Source organism: Triticum aestivum, chromosome 2B (genome assembly GCF_018294505.1).
Source record: "Triticum aestivum cultivar Chinese Spring chromosome 2B, IWGSC CS RefSeq v2.1, whole genome shotgun sequence".
NCBI classification, from domain to species: Eukaryota; Viridiplantae; Streptophyta; class Magnoliopsida; order Poales; family Poaceae; genus Triticum; species Triticum aestivum.
In genome coordinates this window covers 105,012,485-105,030,540 of record NC_057798.1, presented here as the reverse complement: position 1 = coordinate 105,030,540, position 18,056 = coordinate 105,012,485, and the positions used below count along the sequence as shown (strand labels likewise).

The following is an 18,056-nucleotide window of genomic DNA, read 5'->3' as shown; positions in this document are numbered from 1 at the left end:
GTGTGTTGTCCCAACTCTCGTGATGGTGAAGATGTGTTCGTCGTCCAAGAACTTCTTTCTCCGGAACCTGTCATGATTAGTAGAAACAAGAAACAAAATTCGAGAATAATGTTCCTATGAACAACTAGGATGTGGTTGTAACGTGCTCACAGTAAAGCAAATATCAATATCTTACAAGTTCTTACCATGCGATAGGTGGTGACAGGCAACCAGCGGTGTCAAATAACTCTGGAGATTGTGTAAAGCGATTGCCAGGGGAACGTACATATACACGGTGTAGAAATATGTGGAGCTGGGTTGGCTATATATGGTAGCAAAAGATTAGCAATAATAAATTCAAAGATGCAATGTTGAATAAACGCTCAACAACGATACTGTGCTGGTCCTAGGCTAGACCGGACTAGAGACGCGAGCCTAGAACACTAATGAGGTCACGACATAGCACAACTAGCATCAATGAAGGATAAGTAGCTCTGGACAGCCAGATATAAGTGAAGATCACAACGATAGTAAAGATAATGATGAATAACAACTGCCAAGCAGGATATATAAGAACTCTCTCTCCAACTTTCCCCTTGAAAAGTTTGCTACTAACTCAAGCTTTCCAATACAAAAAGAATCACTCAATTCCGAATTGATATGAGGAGTCAAAGAATTCTAAAACTGGCCTGAAAAACTGGAACAAACTGTATGCGCGAACTTCAGAGGGCAAAATGACCTATTTAGAAGCTGATTTTGAGACGCCAAATATAGCTTTTGCAACTATTCAGATGCGTCTAGTCGCTAGCTTTAATTTGAGTAATTGTGGAGCCAAAACGGACTTCGTATGAGGAAGTTATGCCTGTTTTACTGAACAGTGCACAAAACAGATTTCAATCCGAATTCAACTACGAGATTGAGTCTAGATAGATCCGAATTTTGTTTTTTTTCTCTTCCTTTTTTTTCTCACACTTTTTTTTCTTTTTCTTTCTCTTTTTTTCTGACTTTTTTTACTTTTTTCTCTCTCTTTTTTCCGTCTTTTTTTGTCTCTCTCTTTCCAAAACAAACTAGATAAGATGCAGATTGGATCAAGCGAAGATGTGAACGATCTCAACTATGATTATGACAATGAACGGTTGGTAGCACATGGTGGAATTTGATGGATGGGTGGTGGACAGTGGAAGGGATGACGATGCAGCGGCGGCGTGACTAATGTGAACAGAACTCAAAACTCTAAACGAACTAGACACTAAGACCAGCAACTCGACACGACGATGAAACCGATAATTCAATAATGCAAATAATGAAAAGAAAATTGCAAAGGCTCAGACTGACTTGGACAAAGGATGAATAGATCTAACTTTTTTGTGGCTTTTTCTTGGACAATAGGTAAGAAAATAAATCTAATCTAGAAAAAACAGGAAATTCTCACCGAGCAACCTGAAAACTGATACCACTTGATAGAGGCGGGGTGTCCCGATCATTCGATGAGATGATAACTATCGATTTGGTGAAGATGACTTTGATGATCCGACTACAAACGTGCACGACGTTGCGCCTTAGCAATCGCTAAACCAATCTCCTGAGGTTACTGACGATGCCGGAAGCACGGTCAGCCTGACCACGAAGGTCTATTCCTGCAAGCAATCGAAGAACTAGCAAGAATATGATAAAAGCAATCTGAATATTGCGAGAATATATGAAGTATTGATAAAGGCGGGGATCCGTACGCGGTCTTGGTCTGGTCGTTGGACACAAACGAAGTACACGAAGTTGCAATGGCTAACTTTTAACTAAACAAATCCCAAGGGAAAAGCTACTAGATGGATCTACTTATATAGGAGCAAGGGGTGGCGGCCTAGGAGGTGGGAGGACGTCTCAAGGCAGCCTAAAACTAACCCTAGGTCGTACAAGGTCAATGGGCCCAAGTGGAGGTGATGCAGCACCTTTGGACTTGTTGTTTGACTCGGATTCTGCTGCAGCGTCTGATTGTTTCGTCGATATCTCAACGCTCCGGACGAATTTGAAGGTGAATCCAATTGAGCTGGAAAGAGCACAAAATCTAGAATCCAACAAAAAAAATCACCCAATTCGGAGTCCGTATGAAAAAGTTGTTGGCGTTTTGAGTCAGGTATCTCTGTGCAGTCCGAATCTGAATCTAGAACGTGAGAGATTTGGACTCTATCTTCTCTTGGCCCAAAAGTGATGTGAGAGAACTTTTTGAACAGCACTTAAACATATCTTTCTCCCTTATCTTCATATGTGAATTGTACAAATATCCCATACACCTGCAATTAGACAAAACACAAAAGTGTGTGAAGTATTTTTGTTCTGGATAACATAAATAGATTATTGAATAGTTTGCACTAGAAATCACCTGACAAATATGCATGTATGCAATATTTTTGGTCGTATCCAAGGTAGTCATGTCCTCATCAGAGTCAAACGCTGCTTTGTCTATATTTGAGGTTTACAACATCAGTTCCTCTCCCTAGGTATATGGAACATATTGGCGCATGAGTTGGCGGTAAAGCTAGAAGGGAAGATGACCTGACGCTAATTGCAGATGCTCCTGCTCAATTAAGGCCCATTATGCTATCTGAATGTAACACCTGACGAGTGCTACCATGGGTGGCCATTCGAAAAAAAAAAGAAATATGAGAACATAAAACATGGTGCATTATAGTCATAGATGCATCATACACGTTCCAACAATAAAAAAAGATTGAACCATCACCGATCTCCGAAGTACTATAACCCAATCGATAATCATGGAACAAACCATTATTGTCAAACGATCATACACACTTCACATAGGGACGCATTTGCTTCAATTTCCACTAAACACTATTGAAGTTACCAGTGTCATGACCTGAATTAGAAAACAAACAAATTAGAGAATAGGGATAGAAATGGAAAGGTGAGTCGCTACAACTAGTACAACAATCAGCACCAGCATGTGGCCTATTGTAATCACATGGTTCTTACACCTTGTAAGTAGAGTATGCACCTCAATATAGATATATGAATCACCATAGAGGCATTGTAGAGTTTTAGAAGATATAAAACAAATCTTGTTTAATAGATCAAGTAAATGTGTTAGCTAAGCAATAAACATGATTTTCCATGTAAAAATACCTTCAAATCAAATATGTTGTAGAAGAATTTGTATCCCAAAGCCCCCCCCCCCCCCCAAATGACACACCTAGGATGGATCTTGTCCTGCATGTTTCTGCTTCCCTAACATGACGAATCAGTAATATCTATTGCGTATGAGCAAAGCAAAAATGTTACCCCAAAGGTTACCAATGATTCCATATATCATTATTGAATGTTTGAAGCAATATAGGCACCAATGTAAATTCTTTTAATGCTAAAGTTGAATGTTTATATGCAGTGGAACACTGAGACGACGCAAGTCTAGAGGCGACTATAAATCATCATACGAAAAATACAGGGATGTTAGAAAGGCCAGACCAAGAAGCCCCCCCCCCCCAAAATGTGACCTTCTTGAACCATATTCTTTGAATCTGAAATCTTTAGAGCAGAGGGTATAAGAAAGGGGGTTGCTGACACTTGCTAGTGAATTCTCTTTCCCTTCCCTATGGGTGGAGCGTATGTTTATTGTTATGAGGGAGGTACGCAAAAATCTTTTTAAAAAGAAATATCACAATAGTTAGCTGAATGCAGAATCTAAACAATGTAGAAAATTTAAATAAATATATTGCACAACTAATTAGACATGATACCTATAACGCAAACACAATTTTTTTTATTGAAGAAATATATGGGAATGAAGGATCAAATATGAAACTCCTAGCAATTTGATGGAATTGTTGTTGTTCACAAAACTATTTGCACCCAGACAACAAATGTTTCCTTAGTTAACCCTAAATAGTAATGTGTTTCCCTATTTGGTTATGGAAAAAAATCCATGTTAGACACTGGTCTAAATTTGTTACTAATACGACACTTCCATCAATTTTGGCTAATAATTGTGTTAAATAGCCCATCAAAAGATGGTTTTTCCCATGTTGTCTCGTTGATGAGGCAGTTCAACCCTGATAATGCTTTTAGTGTTTTGTCAAAATATATATCCTCATTCTCTCTGTATCTTGTTTACCTCCACCACCACCACCACCACCACCACCACCACCACCACCACTAGGGCCCCATCACTGGCCTGTTGCGTCGAGACATATAACAATGGTGCCAATCAGGTTGATGAGCGCGTCGCGGATCCGGAGCACTAGTATTGTTTGTGCGAACACCAAGTCACCACCACACCCTGCACCTATACCCATATCGTGACGCCAATGTGTGATAATTGGAGGTAGCGGCGCCCACTTTTGTCCATGAACGGCAGTCGGCCACCTCCGCCCGCCGATTCTTCCTCGTCTCATTGTTTATCCTCCCACATCGGATGGCAACAGACGTTCGTTCCGTAAGGCAAGAATCAAACATTGGATTCAATTTTTTTTTGATAAAAGGTGAAAAGAAGTTGCACTGGTTGGTACTACCTCCCTTCCAAATTCGTTGAAGTTATGGTTTTGTCTAAGTCAAACTTCTTCAAGTTTGACCATATAAAAAAGTCCAATATCTACAACATCAGAAATATACTTTTTTCGTTTGAATTACTTGTCACAGAAGTGAATGTATCTAGATGAATTTATAGTTTTAGATACATTAATTTATATCCATTTCCGCGACAAGTAATTCGGGACGGAGCGCGTATATGAATAAAAGTATATCCTATGATGGATCTAATGAAAGTAATTGAATGGTGTCAATGTTGATATATTTTCTATAGATTTGGTCAAATTTAAAGAAGTTCGATTTAGGATCAACCTAAAACTAAAAGCATGTTTGGTTGGAGGCAATTTGTGATAGGGAACAAGAGTTTAAGGATACAAGACATATTATTCATTGTTTGGCTAGGGGCAAGGGAATTGAGGAGAGAAGGGGAAAGGAAATAAAAGAGGTCAATTTCATGGTCTCTCTTCCCAAGCCCCCTGTTAATTCAACTCACCGATAATTCCGACCACACATCAAAATGGAGATTGAGACTAAAATTCTAGTAATTCTCAAGTCTAATATCTAGACATACTCCCTCTTGTAACCTTCCATTCCCTTTCCCTCATACTGCCGAGCACGCTGTAAGTAATTTGGAAAGGGGGAAGTAGCTTCAGAAGTAAACAAACATCCAATTACTGGATACAGCCCGCAAGCATGAGTTTAAGCAGACGAACCAGAGTATACACAGCCATTAATCAGAACTCCATTGTCATGGATCTCTTCTACGTACAGAGTCTCCGAATAAAACACAGAAAAGAGATTTATGGAGATACAAAGCGAGGCGACGTGCCCTGAGAATCCGGCGAGGCGATCAGGTCCTCTTGACGGGGTCGAAGTTGGAGACGGCGACGACTGCCCCGGCGATGCCGGCGAAGACGACCCCGCCGGACACGATGCTGAGCAGGAAGTTCTTGAGCGACGGGGACAGCCCCGGGGACGCGGCCTCCGCGACCTCGGGCAGCACCAGCGCCGCCGCCACGGCCGCCGCGGTCAGCCCGGCCGTGAGCTTCTCCTGCACGGACGCGGAGGACGCCCGGACGACCGTCATCCTCGCCGCGGGCCTGCCGGCCCTGACCACCGGCAGGGGCCGGAACGACGTGGCCTTCTTGAGCCCGGCGACGGACAGGGGCGCCGCGACGGCAGACAGGGACGCGGTGGCGGCCATGGCGTGCGTACTGCGTGGGTGCGTAGCGGCGTCTCTTCTTCTTGGGCTGGCGTGAGGTGTGTGGGGGACGGGATGGTTGGCGCGGAGAAGGTTTTAGTAGGGCGTGTGGAGGCGGAGGCGGGATCGCGGCGTGCCAGGTCGGCGCGGGAGTCCGACGTGGGGAGCTCTGGTCGCGCCGTGGAGGGATAACGTTATCCCCGGAGGTGGCATGTGGCTGTGGCGTTCCAGCTTGCGATTTCCGGTTCGGATCTGATTGGCCGGGGTCCCCCTTCTCCGTGTTATTTTTTCAGGGCCGGGTGATACGTGAAAACGTATGTATGTACCGGTGATGTGACGCGGCATTTGGAGCAGAGCGAGAGGATAATACTTTTTTCACTTCGTTCATACACGTTTGAGTTGGATTCAGTGCATACAGTGCAAGAGTGCTATGCAAATTTGCAGTTGATTTTCTCCTTTGAAAATACGTGGGTGCAGCCGCCACCGTGTGGGTTTAACTACACTACACACAAGGTGCGCAAAAATCTCACAAAATTGGCGTGTTTACATTGAAGACCGACCCTCCATCAATCACACACTGTTATGGAGTATAAGTTTGTTGTTCTGGGTTCATACAGAGTCCAACAAATCCAAACTTTCAGCTTTCAGTACTTTGCAAGTGTGCATTTGATTTTTTTTAAGCGGACTATATGGCCCTATTAATTAAAAAAACACATAAGACACTAAAAAGAAGTCAAGTGATCTGATGTCTATACATAAAAAGATTGTGTCTTTGCGTGTAGAATTTGCAAGAGACCATCTACGTAAGCTAGACTAACCTTGAGGGTTTTGAAAGATTGGTTGAACAACCCAAATAGAGTGAGAACATAAGATTTTCGAAACCATTATAGTCAGGGACACGTCTATTGGTGTTTTTTTCCTTCCCGAAAAAAAAAGCTCCCATGTGTTTAGGATTTCCCCGCCTCTCGCGGTGCCGCCATTCATATGCCTCCTCTCATGTGGACATGGGACCATCGAGGCACAGTGGAGCCCGGCCCTTACCGGTGGGAGGGCTCATACTTCATTTTAAGTGTTTTTTTAATTTGTTTAGGGATTGTGTAATGTTGAGGAAGGCGGGGAGGTGACGGCTCCCTAAATATGGAATGAGGTTCTCCCCGTGTCCTTGTGGCGTGTCTCGCGTCGTTGGAGGGCGTGTGGGTGTGTGTCTCCGACGGATATCGTGAGATTTGATCGATGTTTGTCTTCTGTGGATTTGAGTGGATCTAGTCTTCGTTCGCGTGCGTTCTATGTGTACTGGTTGGATCCTTTTAATCTACGCTTATCTTCATCAGCGGTGGTTGTTGTACGGGTGCGCTAGTTCTTTGGGGCCTTAGCACGATTGACCAGGTCATCCCCCACTAGATAGGCCCACGATGATCCAAACCTCGTGAAGGCCCAGGGGCCCAAGCCTCATCTTTAATAGAACAAAACACTAACCAACATCAAGGAGGGTTGTTCACTCGGCGGCCATTCTAATGGAGATTCACTCACATGAGAACTAGGCTGTAGCCTAGTGGCAAGGGTGGGCGGTGGCGCACCCTGCGGCCAGGGTTCGGATCTTGTCAGGGTCGAATTTCTGGTTCCTTATCCGGGCGGGCTTCTTCTATAAAACTAAGTCCTGGGTGCTAGTGCCCATGGATCTCATTTTTTGGAGATTCACTCACATGAAAAGGCGTGAATCACTCGGGTGGATCCTCACTTGGATGGGAGAAGACCAGTGGCCAGATGCATTAATTAGAACGTTATCACCATCATAGGAGGTTGGCGTTTTAAGTACTTTAAGGCGTCCGTTACTCTATAATAGGCATGAATATTACCTACCTTAATTCTTCTATAACGTAGAAGATGAGGGGTAAAGCACACACTATATAAGCCGCACCTCAACACTTGGATAGAGTTAAGAACATTTGTAATCAGACACTATATGCAAGAAATCAGTCTATCTAGGGAACATGACATAGGGTTGTTTCCTCCATCGTGAGGGTCCTGAACTTGCATACTTACATGTGCCTCGCATCATCAACCCTCGTTCCTCCCCCTCTCTTATTGTTGAAATTCACGCCACGACTATGACGACTTTCCTACTGTCTACTACAATAAGGTTTGCCCAGCTTCGGTGATATGGGGCAATGACGCGGCGTGCCTTTAGCTCATTCCAATGATTGTAGTCGCCGCTAGATGGTCTACGAACATGAATGTTTTTTTTTACTTCTCGTGTTTTTGTACTGCCATGATGTTTGATGATCATATCGATAGTTTTTCATGCCAAAAAGGGGCGTGTCTTGAATGGCAAGTTGTCTAACGACCATTGAGCTGCCAGAAAAAAAAATCACTTCACACCATATCATTGCCACCACAACTGCCTTAAGGAGATCCGGATGACAATTTGCGGGGTTGGAAGCCGATGGTCCATGGAACCAAAACATCACATGTTCTCCAATTTGGCGACTTTGACCATGAAAACTCTAAAACATAAAAAAAACATCTCATGAGACTTTTATTCCAAGCGATCTCATCTTCGCCATCAAGATCATTGCCACCAAAAACACACAAAATAAATTTAGTACAAATTAGAACTACACACTAGCAATGAAACACACTTATATATTGCTGCCTCTTGGTGAGGCTGCCTGAAAATAAGAGAAACTGAATAATACAAGCGAAGAAGAGGGTTGTGTTATCAGCAACAAAGCTAAATGTGTGTTACAACACTATTTTTTTTGGCGATAATAAATGTGTATTTAGTCAATGCATGTGTTTTGAGTTTTTGTTTGTATGGTGGTGCATTTTTTTGGGGAAACGTTTAGATTCAACCGACAGACCGTATGCACCGCGCCGGTTGCCTCACGCGACAGCCACGTGTCTTCAGCATGCCTCCACCTTATCTTTTTTTTCTGGAATCACGCATCTGGTCCGTATTCGTCGCTAGCTTTTCCCGTGCATATCCTTGCTCTTCCCTCGCCTCACCACTTTACCCTCCCTCCAAATTGGGGCCAACGTCGTCAAGTCGACCACACTACCGTAGCAACCTTCCTCTTCCCTTTGGCACGCATCCTCAGGGATCACCCGTTTATTGCAACGTCTACCTCCTGCTCACTTCTGCCAGTTGGGGGGGCCATTGTCGCAAGGCTTGGCCTACCATCACTCATCACCAGCAATGCAAGGGGAGACAAATCAGTGATGAAGACGCCCTCCCTTGAGCTATTGCAAAGGAGGGGAACCGCTGCCACGCCGTCACCGATGCTCCAAGTCGGCATGGTTGCGAGCTCACCGAGGTATGGCACCTGCCGAGTGTTGGAGGTAGTGTTGTGGAGGATGGCAGAGATGACAACACGGATGATGTAATGGGGGGGGGAGGGGTGTTGGGGTCTCACCAGAGATGCTTTGGAATGGGAGTCGTGCTACAACCGGGACTCACTTAGGGTGCTTGCAATAGGGTCGTGCTGAAAGGGGGCTCACCGGAGGTGCTTTGCAATAGGGGTCATACTGAGGACTTACCGGAGATACTTTTGCAAAATGAAGTGTGTTGCAACAAGGTTTGAAAGATGAATCCTCTTGCAATGAGCTTTTGTAATATGAGGTGTGTTGCAATGGGAAATGGGGCAATCACACGGTAGAAATCACATCATTGGATGGCTTTTGACCCAGCCGATCTTTGGCACAGATCAACCGGCCGACACGTAGCACAAGCCTTTTGGGAAGAACACCCGTTATAACCTTTTTTTTAGAATCACACCCGTTATGACCTGTAAGTCCACTCTTTTTTTTTTTTAGGGCTGCAAGTCCACTGTTGACTAGCCCATGTTTATGTTCCCAAAACGTTAGCCCATGTCAGCCCAAAACTTGTATGCTTCTCTTGGGCCGGGAGCCCGGAAGAAGAGAGTGACGTGCCTCCGTCGTCGAACCAGCCGTGCTCGAGTCGTGCACAGACTCTTCCCAGAAAAAAAAAAGTCGTGCACAGACGCATCATCCTTCTCCCCCTCTCATCCCCAACGACGACGGCGAGCCATGTCCGCCGCATCCGCCTCTTCGCCCCAGCCGCCGGAGGCCATCCGCGGAACCCTCATCCCCGTTCTGCCCGACGACCTGGCCGTCCAGTGCATCGCGCTCCTCCCGCGCGCCGCGCATCCAACCCTCGCCCTCGTCTCCCGCGCTCTGCACGGCCTCCTCTGCCTCCACCCGGAGCCCCTCCTCGCCGCCCGGCGCCGCCTCGGCCGCTCCGACCCCCACATCGTCATCTCGGTCCGGCCGCCCTACTCCGCGTCCCCTCGCTTCTTCCTGCTGCTGCCGCATCCCGGGTGGCCCCCTCTGCCCCTCCCCTCCCCTCCGATCCCCGTCTCCTCCTCCTCGGCGGTCGCCGTCAACGGGCACCGGCTCTACCTCGTCGGCGGATCCGTGGCCGGGATCCCCGCTTCGTCGGTGCAAATCCTGGACACCCGCACCAGATCCTGGTCCATCGGCCCGCGCCTCTCCTCCCCGCGGGAGTTCGCTGCCGCCGCGGTCCTTCCCGGTCTGCTATTCGTCGCCGGAGGCTGTGTTCCGTCGTCTCCCTTCTGGGCCGAGGCTCTCGACCTTGCCTCCCCACACGCCAGGTGGTCCCCCGTCCCCAGCCCAGACCACCTCCGGGAGAAGTGGATGCACGGCTGCGTGTCGCTCGCCGGGAAGGTCCTTGCGGTGGCCGACCGCGGCGGCTTGGTCTACGACCCGGCGGCGCCACCTGGTGAGGCGTGGGCGCCAGTCTCTCCGGTCCTGGACATGGGGTGGAAGGGCCGTGCTGCTGTGGTCGGTGGAATCCTCTACTCCTACGATTACATGGGACAGGTCAAGGGCTATGATCCAGACACTGATACCTGGAACACGGTGGAAGGGTTGGAGAAGGAGCTGCCGAGGTTCCTTTGTGGTGCCACTCTTGCCAATGTCGGCGGACTGCTCTACCTAATCTGGGAAGGGAAGTGGAAAGGGAAATCTAGTAAGGGAGAAGGCAAAGTGAAGGACATGGTGGTGATTGAATGGGCTACCATTGAGGTGACGAGGGTTGAAGAGGGGCGGTTAAGTGGGAAGGTAATATCCAGGGATACTGCTGTGTTCACAGACATGCCGGGGGGTTCTGCGATCACACATTGCATTTCGTTGGATCTATGACATGGTTGCTGCAGATGTGAAGCAAGGAGAGCATGCCTGTTTCATCAAGAGGTAAATATATGAGTTGTTGATTTGTTATACATGCCTTCTTGCGCCAACTGCAATCATGCAGTTTATGTTGTTTAACAGTTTGAATAACTACCAACTAACATTGTTTATATTTGGATTCATTGCTGTTTCAGATTAATTGTTGGCTGAGACTCTCGAAAAACTCGGTATTGTGTGCAGTACAACTTGACATTTGCGGGGAATGCTTCGCTGGAGGTAGGCATATATTCTTAGAGGTATCACAATAGTCAAGAAATTACTTGGCAATAATTCATAGGTTACTATGTTGAATAAGGACACTGTATTGGTAATGGACACAGGGAGTTCGTTGTTCGGGTCGATGTGACGTTTAGCTGTTTTGTGTGAGTCGGTAACGGTCATAACTCATAGATTTTGTACTCCCTCCGTTTTCATGTACTCTGCATATTAGGATTGACCTAACTCAAACTTTATAAAGTTGACCAAGTTTATCGAAACAATCTAAAGTTCTAAACTTTCACAATAAGATATATTCATATATATATGGTATGAACATATTGAATGATGATTCTAATCGTATTGACTTGGTATTGTGGATGTTAATTTTTTTGTATAAACTTGGTCAAAGTTTAGAAAGTTTGACTCGAGACAAAGCTAATATGCGAAGTAAATAAAATGGAGGTAGTATGAAGTTGCTTTGTGTGAATACAAACCGCGTGTAGCTTGGGCTCTTCGCATAAGAGATAGGGCATTGCTGATAAGCTAGTGAATTGGTGTACATTTTGCATTCAGTTTTGACTTATATATCAGATCAACATGGTCTAATGTGCAAGGGAGGTTGGTTTTGTCAGTTTTGTGGAAGTAAATTTGACAAATAGAAGCAAGATTTGCAGTGATGTTGTTCATGCAATCTTATGTCCAGTTAAATGCCTTCTAATATCGAGCGTTGACATAGTTGAAAAACATAGTGTTGGGTTTGAGTAATCAAGATACAAACCTTTTGTGCAATTGCAAGGGATGCCAACTATAACACCCCTCCTTGTAAGAAGGAATGTTACCAGAAGTCCGACAGCATCTCTCGTGTACCGTCAGACATCCACGACAGGGAATTGAACAAACAGAGTATATAAATGATACCACAAGCAGAAGCATTCAACAAGCTCATATAACCCATATAGAGCAAAGTGGTGAAGCCACAAACGGTTATGCTACACCGGAACAAGAAACCATATGTTCCAAGCACACACGGGTACTAGGTGGGGACTAGCAAACTTCAACCCACCTTGTAAAGTAAACATAGTGGTGGGAACAAACCGAAGCAAAGTTTATACACAACAAGTAGATCCTAGCTATCAAGAACAATGAACTAAAGTATGAGGGTTATCATGATCAAGCTAGGTGAATAAAAGGGTTGTGTAATGGGAGTGAACACCCATGGGAGCTACGCCCTTCCAACTATTTGCAAAGCCTCACAGTGATATACCTGAAACAAAGCCCACGAGAGGTGAGTCCAAAGACTCAGCAAGTACACAACAAAGCATGTTATAAAATAGATAGTAAGATCATGAAGATGAACCATGCTTGAACGGGTGAATGTTATACTCAAAGCTCCCATGCTTTGAATGGCGTGAGAATGCATGAAGAATGTAATGCAACCAAATAAGACCGAGGACTTGGCTTTGAGCTACTGCCGGCAAGCTGAGGAGAGATGACGTCTCATCCAAACTCCTTTTCAACCCTCACCAAGAGGACAATAACATGAGGATGGACCCGAAAGGACCATACGCTTGCAAAGCGAGAATCAGTCCTTTAATTGGGAAGATCCACTCATGATGGAATTTTTTATCAAGAACAAATCCCTACCACATACTAGTGGTATGGTGTATTAAATATACTCTAGGGAATTGTATGGTCACCATTGCATGAATGTAAAAAACAAATGTGAACATGAACATAGTATTAAGGGAGTAATCTAACCATTGTTGCCCGGTGTACTCGCCTCAACCGTTGCGGGGCTACCAGCGGTTGATTGGTGCTTGCAACCTGCTGTAGAAACATAAATATCAGTTTTAAAGATTGCACCATAACATGATATGAAAAACATACCAAAAAGTGCGCCTATCGCATTTTCGGGGTAGCAACCCTTTGCTGCCCTTTCACCGAAAAGATCACATCTTGAGCCAGGAAGCTCGAAAACAAGCAAACAAGATGGCTATGGATTCATAAGGAACTTATCTACAAATAACTCCAACTATTCAAATTCAGAATATGAACTTATGAAGGTCAACACCAGCAAGTACTAACAACTATGGAAATAACGGGTAGCCGCCTTTGGAAATTTATAGCAAAAAGAATAGCCATGAGAATTAATCGAAACCTTCTGTACTAACAACTATGCATCACACACAACATAGCAGGGAGAATTCTATTTTTCGTTGCCTCTGAAATTTCTGACAGTTACAAAAGAACAGGCATAACATGAGCTTCACAATTCCGATTGATAAATGATACATTTAACCACTCAAAATGATCATGGGAACAATACATACAAAACATTCCACATACTGATTGACTCAAAATTGATGATTTCCATGTGTAAATACCCAGAAACAACAATATAGACAAATTATTGCCCTATTTCCCAAATGATCTTGCTGCTCCCAGCCCTAGGAACCTAGGATTCACCATGTACAACACCTGGGAGGATCATCTAGGGTGGGAGACCTCACCCTTGAGGCTTGAGCAAGGGGAATCAGACAGGGTAGGTGAGGATCTTCTTTTTCTCCTCCCCTTATCTTCTCCTCTTCTTGTCTCCACTTCCTCAATATCAGGTCCAGGTTGCCCTAGGGGGTGGGGAGGGTGTGGTGTAGCAAGGAGGGACCTGGGGAGGAGTGGGGAGGGAAGGGATGATGGAGTAGCCGACTGGACAAGAGATGGAAGGAACTGTGGAAGGGACCCTTCTTCTTGGGGAAGAGAAGAAATAGAGACGTGGAGGATGGAGTGGCCAGCTCATGTGGATAGGGGGAGATGAAGATAAGGTCAAACTTCATTTTTTTAATATAACCTAATTTCAAAGTACAATAAATAATCTTCACCATCGAATCAAACAAACCGTGTAAGATGCATCTGAACTCCGGTTTGCCCAAACAAGCAGTCCATTTCGTTTTGGATAAAGAGAGCCCAAAAGCATGAATGGACTGCTCGTGGAGACGGTCGAAATGGACTACTCATTTGGGCAAACCGGAGTTCGTATGCATCTTACACAGTTTGTTTGATTCGATGGCGAGGGTTATTTATTGATTTTGAAATTATGTTATATAAAAAAAGAAGTTGGACCTTATCTTCATCTTCACCACATGAGCCGACCACTCCATCCTCCACATCTCTCTTTCTTCTTTTACCCAAGAAGAAGGCTTCCTTCCACGGTTCGTTCTATCTCTTCTCCACCGACCACTCCATCCTCCCTTCCCTCCCCAGGTCCCTACTTGCCGCACCATGCCCCCCCACCCCCACCCCCCAACCCCCTAGGGCAGCATAGACCTGACCTTGAGGAAGAAGTGGAAACAAGAAGAGGAGGAGAAGAAGATCCTCACCTCCCCTGTCCGATTCCCCTTGCTCAAGCCTCGAAGGTGAGTTCCCCCACGCTACATGATCCTCTCAGGTGCTATGCATGGTAAATCCTAGGTTCCTAGGGTTGGGAAGCAGCAAATTCATTTGGGATTTAGGGGAAGAATCTATCTATATTGCTGTTTCTGGGTATTCAGATCTGGACAGGTGCTATACATGGTAAATCCTAGGTTCCTAGGGTTGGGAAGCAGCAAATTCATTTGGGATTTAGGGGAAGAATCTATCTGTATTGCTGTTTCTGGGTATTCAGATCTGGAAATCACCAATTTTGAGTCCCTATATATGGAATGTTTCGTACGTATTGTTCCCACGATCGTTTTGAGTGGTTAAACATATCAATTGGAGTTGCGAAGCTCCTGTTATGCCTGTTTCTTTGCAGTTCAGAATTTCAGGGGCAGCGAAGAATAGAGTTTTGCCGTGGGCTTTAGGAGCTTTTACCATTCAAATAAATTCATGTTTTGTTCCCTGCTATGCTGTCTGTGATGCATAGTTGCTAGTACGAAAGGTTTCAGTTAATTCTCATGAGTATTCATGTCGCTATGAATTTTCAAAGTCGGCTACTCGCTATTTCTGAATCTGAAAACAGCAGTGAAGTACTTGCTGGTTTTGACCTTCATAAGTTCATATGCCGAGTTCGAATTGTTAGTTATTTGTATATTTATGAATCCATAGCCATCTTGTTTGATTGTTTTCGAGCTTCCTAGCTCAAGATGTGAATTTTCCGTGTAAGAGCAGCAAAGGGTTGCTCCCTCGGGAATGCAATTAGGCACGTTTTTGGGTATATATGTTTTTCATCATGTTTTGGCACAATCTTTAAAACTGGTATTTATGTTTCTACATCTATTTTTATTACATGCTTTGTTGTGTACTTGCTGAGTCTTTAGACTCACCTCTTGTGAGCTTTGTTTCACGTACATCACTGTGAGGCTTTGCAAGTAGTTGGAAGGGTGTAGCTCCCATGGGTGTTCACTGCAAATTTACACCCATTTCATTTACCTAGCTTGATCATGATAACCCTAATACTTTATTTCATGATTCTTGATAGATAGGATCTACTTGTTGTGTATTAACTTTGCTTCAGTTTGTTCTCATGACCATTATACTTGCTCTCCAAGGTGGATTGGAATTTACGGGTCCCACCATATATGTTTGTGTGCTCGGAACAATTGGTTTCCTATTTCGGTGTAGCATGTCGGTTTGGGGCTTCACCACCGAGCTCTGTATGTTAATTACGAGCTTTACTCTGTTTATTCAATTGTCTGCCGTGGATGTCCGACGGTACAAAGGAGGTGCTGCCGGATTTTTCCCATGAGCATGCTAGGCTTTGGTTGTGTTCTGGTGGTAATATGCTTATGGCATGAATGAGATCATAGAGTTTGTTTTGTGCCACCTGCCATATTACCCCATCTCGTGGATTACATCTTCACACCGTTTAGTCAGGTCTAATGCATCGTTTCAGTAGCAGCAGTGGTTATTATACCATAAATGTTTCCTCACAATATTTGACCTTGTCACTGAAGGAAATTTGACATGTCACCAAATGAAGAAACAATATTTCCATATTTCCATCATCTTATCATATCGTGGTGACTGCTCTGGTCCTTTGGATAGGGAAAAATATTTATAAGAATGAGAAATGCATATACTGCTCCATGGTATCTTTTGTATACATCATAATCAGTCTGCGTGGTGTTAGTTTCTAGTTTAATTTTGTTTATACTTGCTTGCAGGTAAACAGAGCAATAATAAACCTGTCTGACTCAAGATGAGCTTGATTCAGCCCACTGTGGGTGAGGTCTTTTTCCTTGAGAGACAGGAAGCGAGAACTACTCGACAGGAGGTCTGCATTGTGATTCCACGGTCCTTTCTTCTGGCTAGATGTGTTTCTCCAGCAAAATTGTGTACACTAAAAACGACGTGAAACAAGGTAAGCAAGACTGCCATGTCGCAAGGCTGTATCTGTTGGGCCTGTCGTACAAGCATGGAAGAACTGTTGCTGTGTTGTTTTCTTCGTGGGCACTATGAAGAAGTCACGAAGAAAGTAAAGCCTGAAGAAGATTCCGGTAAGAAAAACTTAGTGGGTGTTTGGCCAATTGGATTGTGGTATGCTGACGCGTTATTGTCATGAATAAGCCAAGAAATATGGTCAGCTGAGCAGCACAGGCACTAGAAACACATCCATTGGTGCTGCATAGAAGCTTCGCTTTTGGAGAGTCGCTGCAGAACAACGATGACGTGTACAACACGAGCATGATGAGCAGCCCCCCCCCCCCCCCCCCCCCCCAAGCTATGGATGGTGTCTGGCGAGCCGCTGAAGGCGAGAAGATGTTGCAGAGTCTGCGGCCACAGGAGGCAATCGCCGAGGAAGAGTTGCCTTGCCACCGCTAGCCCCAGGGCACCACTTCCAACGCAGCCCATACACCTTCACCTTCCACGCCATCTTTGGTCCGACCCCAGGCTATCTAACTTTGAAGACAGGAGGGCCATGTAGCATGTGTTGGTTCGGTCTTCATCGATATTTAGTTTAAAAAATATATCTATATCTATACCTATACTTAATATTAAAGGACGGAGGATTTCATAGTTCTCCATAAGTCACCCTTTCATATCCGTTGATATTCTCTTAAGCCCGTAGCCTGCGACCAGTTCTGATCGCTAACCATCTCAAAAAGAAAAAATTGATCGCTAACTCTGATCGCTAGCTTGTTTTTAAGGGAAAGCTCTGCGATCGTCTGCCTAGCCGTCTCCTGCCACCGAACGCGAGCCGGTGAGGGGCCGGAAAGGAGGCATGTGTCCTGCTGGTGCGATTCTTGGACGGGCGCGTCCTCTCAGCTTCGGCGCTGTTCCCGTTATTGCCGGTTGGTGCTGTTCGCCGTCGACGGCCCTGGATACATGATTCCTTCGTATTTGTGTCTCATAAACCTAATCGAGGGCTAGGTTACGCCTAGGAGGAAGAGGGAAAACATGACTCTAGAGAAGGATGAGATGGATGACGCCAAATCGAACTCCATGGTCTTCAAGGAGGCAAGCAGCAGATCGGCAATAGGACAACTTTGTAGGATGAGATGAGATTTTTGGTGAACGGACGATGAGATTCTTGTCGAACGGGTGGAGGTGAGATAGACGGCGGAGGCCAATAGAGATTGATCTCCAAGATGCAGATCAAGGACCAAGGAGTTTTATGAGGAGATGGTTTACTAAGACTTAAAATCAAACAAACAACCAGCTTAGGGAGACGACTGAAGATGATGATGGAGGTGACGCCTATGATCGATGCCATCCAAGTTCGCGGAGTAAAAACGGTCAAGCTCAAACGGCAATTGGTCCCTTTCAAAGAGAGGTAGGACCCGCTCCCACGCCGCCGAGCTTACGGAGGTCGGAGGGGCACTATAATAAGAGCATCACCAACAGCCGCGCTAAACTAGCGCCGCGCCGCAAATTAGGCCGTTTTAGCGCGCGCGCAACATGGCGGGTCGCTCCAGCGGGCGCGCAAAAACGGCGCGCG

The 18,056-nt window shown here is 45.2% G+C and overlaps 2 protein-coding genes across 4 annotated transcripts; one reads left to right on the top strand and one right to left on the bottom strand.

Moving 5' to 3' along the window:
• Positions 1-5,163: 5,163 nt before the first annotated feature.
• LOC123043732 (uncharacterized) lies at positions 5,164-5,807 on the bottom strand. The gene has a single exon (XM_044466273.1). It carries the CDS (start codon positions 5,717-5,719, stop codon positions 5,366-5,368), a length of 354 nt encoding a protein of 117 aa, XP_044322208.1. The 5' UTR covers positions 5,720-5,807; the 3' UTR covers positions 5,164-5,365.
• Positions 5,808-9,678: 3,871 nt separating this feature from the next.
• On the top strand, positions 9,679-17,161 carry LOC123043731 (F-box/kelch-repeat protein SKIP6). Of its 3 annotated transcripts, XM_044466271.1 has the most exons (4): positions 9,679-10,948; positions 11,080-11,161; positions 16,282-16,614; positions 16,685-17,161. In XM_044466271.1, exon 1 carries the CDS (start codon positions 9,764-9,766, stop codon positions 10,895-10,897), a length of 1,134 nt encoding a protein of 377 aa, XP_044322206.1. In that variant the 5' UTR covers positions 9,679-9,763; the 3' UTR covers positions 10,898-10,948; positions 11,080-11,161; positions 16,282-16,614; positions 16,685-17,161. The 3 variants fall into 3 exon arrangements, with proteins under 3 accessions (XP_044322206.1, XP_044322205.1, XP_044322207.1); XM_044466270.1 differs by having other exon boundaries at positions 16,282-17,161; XM_044466272.1 differs by having other exon boundaries at positions 11,080-11,181; positions 16,282-17,161.
• Positions 17,162-18,056: the final 895 nt, after the last annotated feature.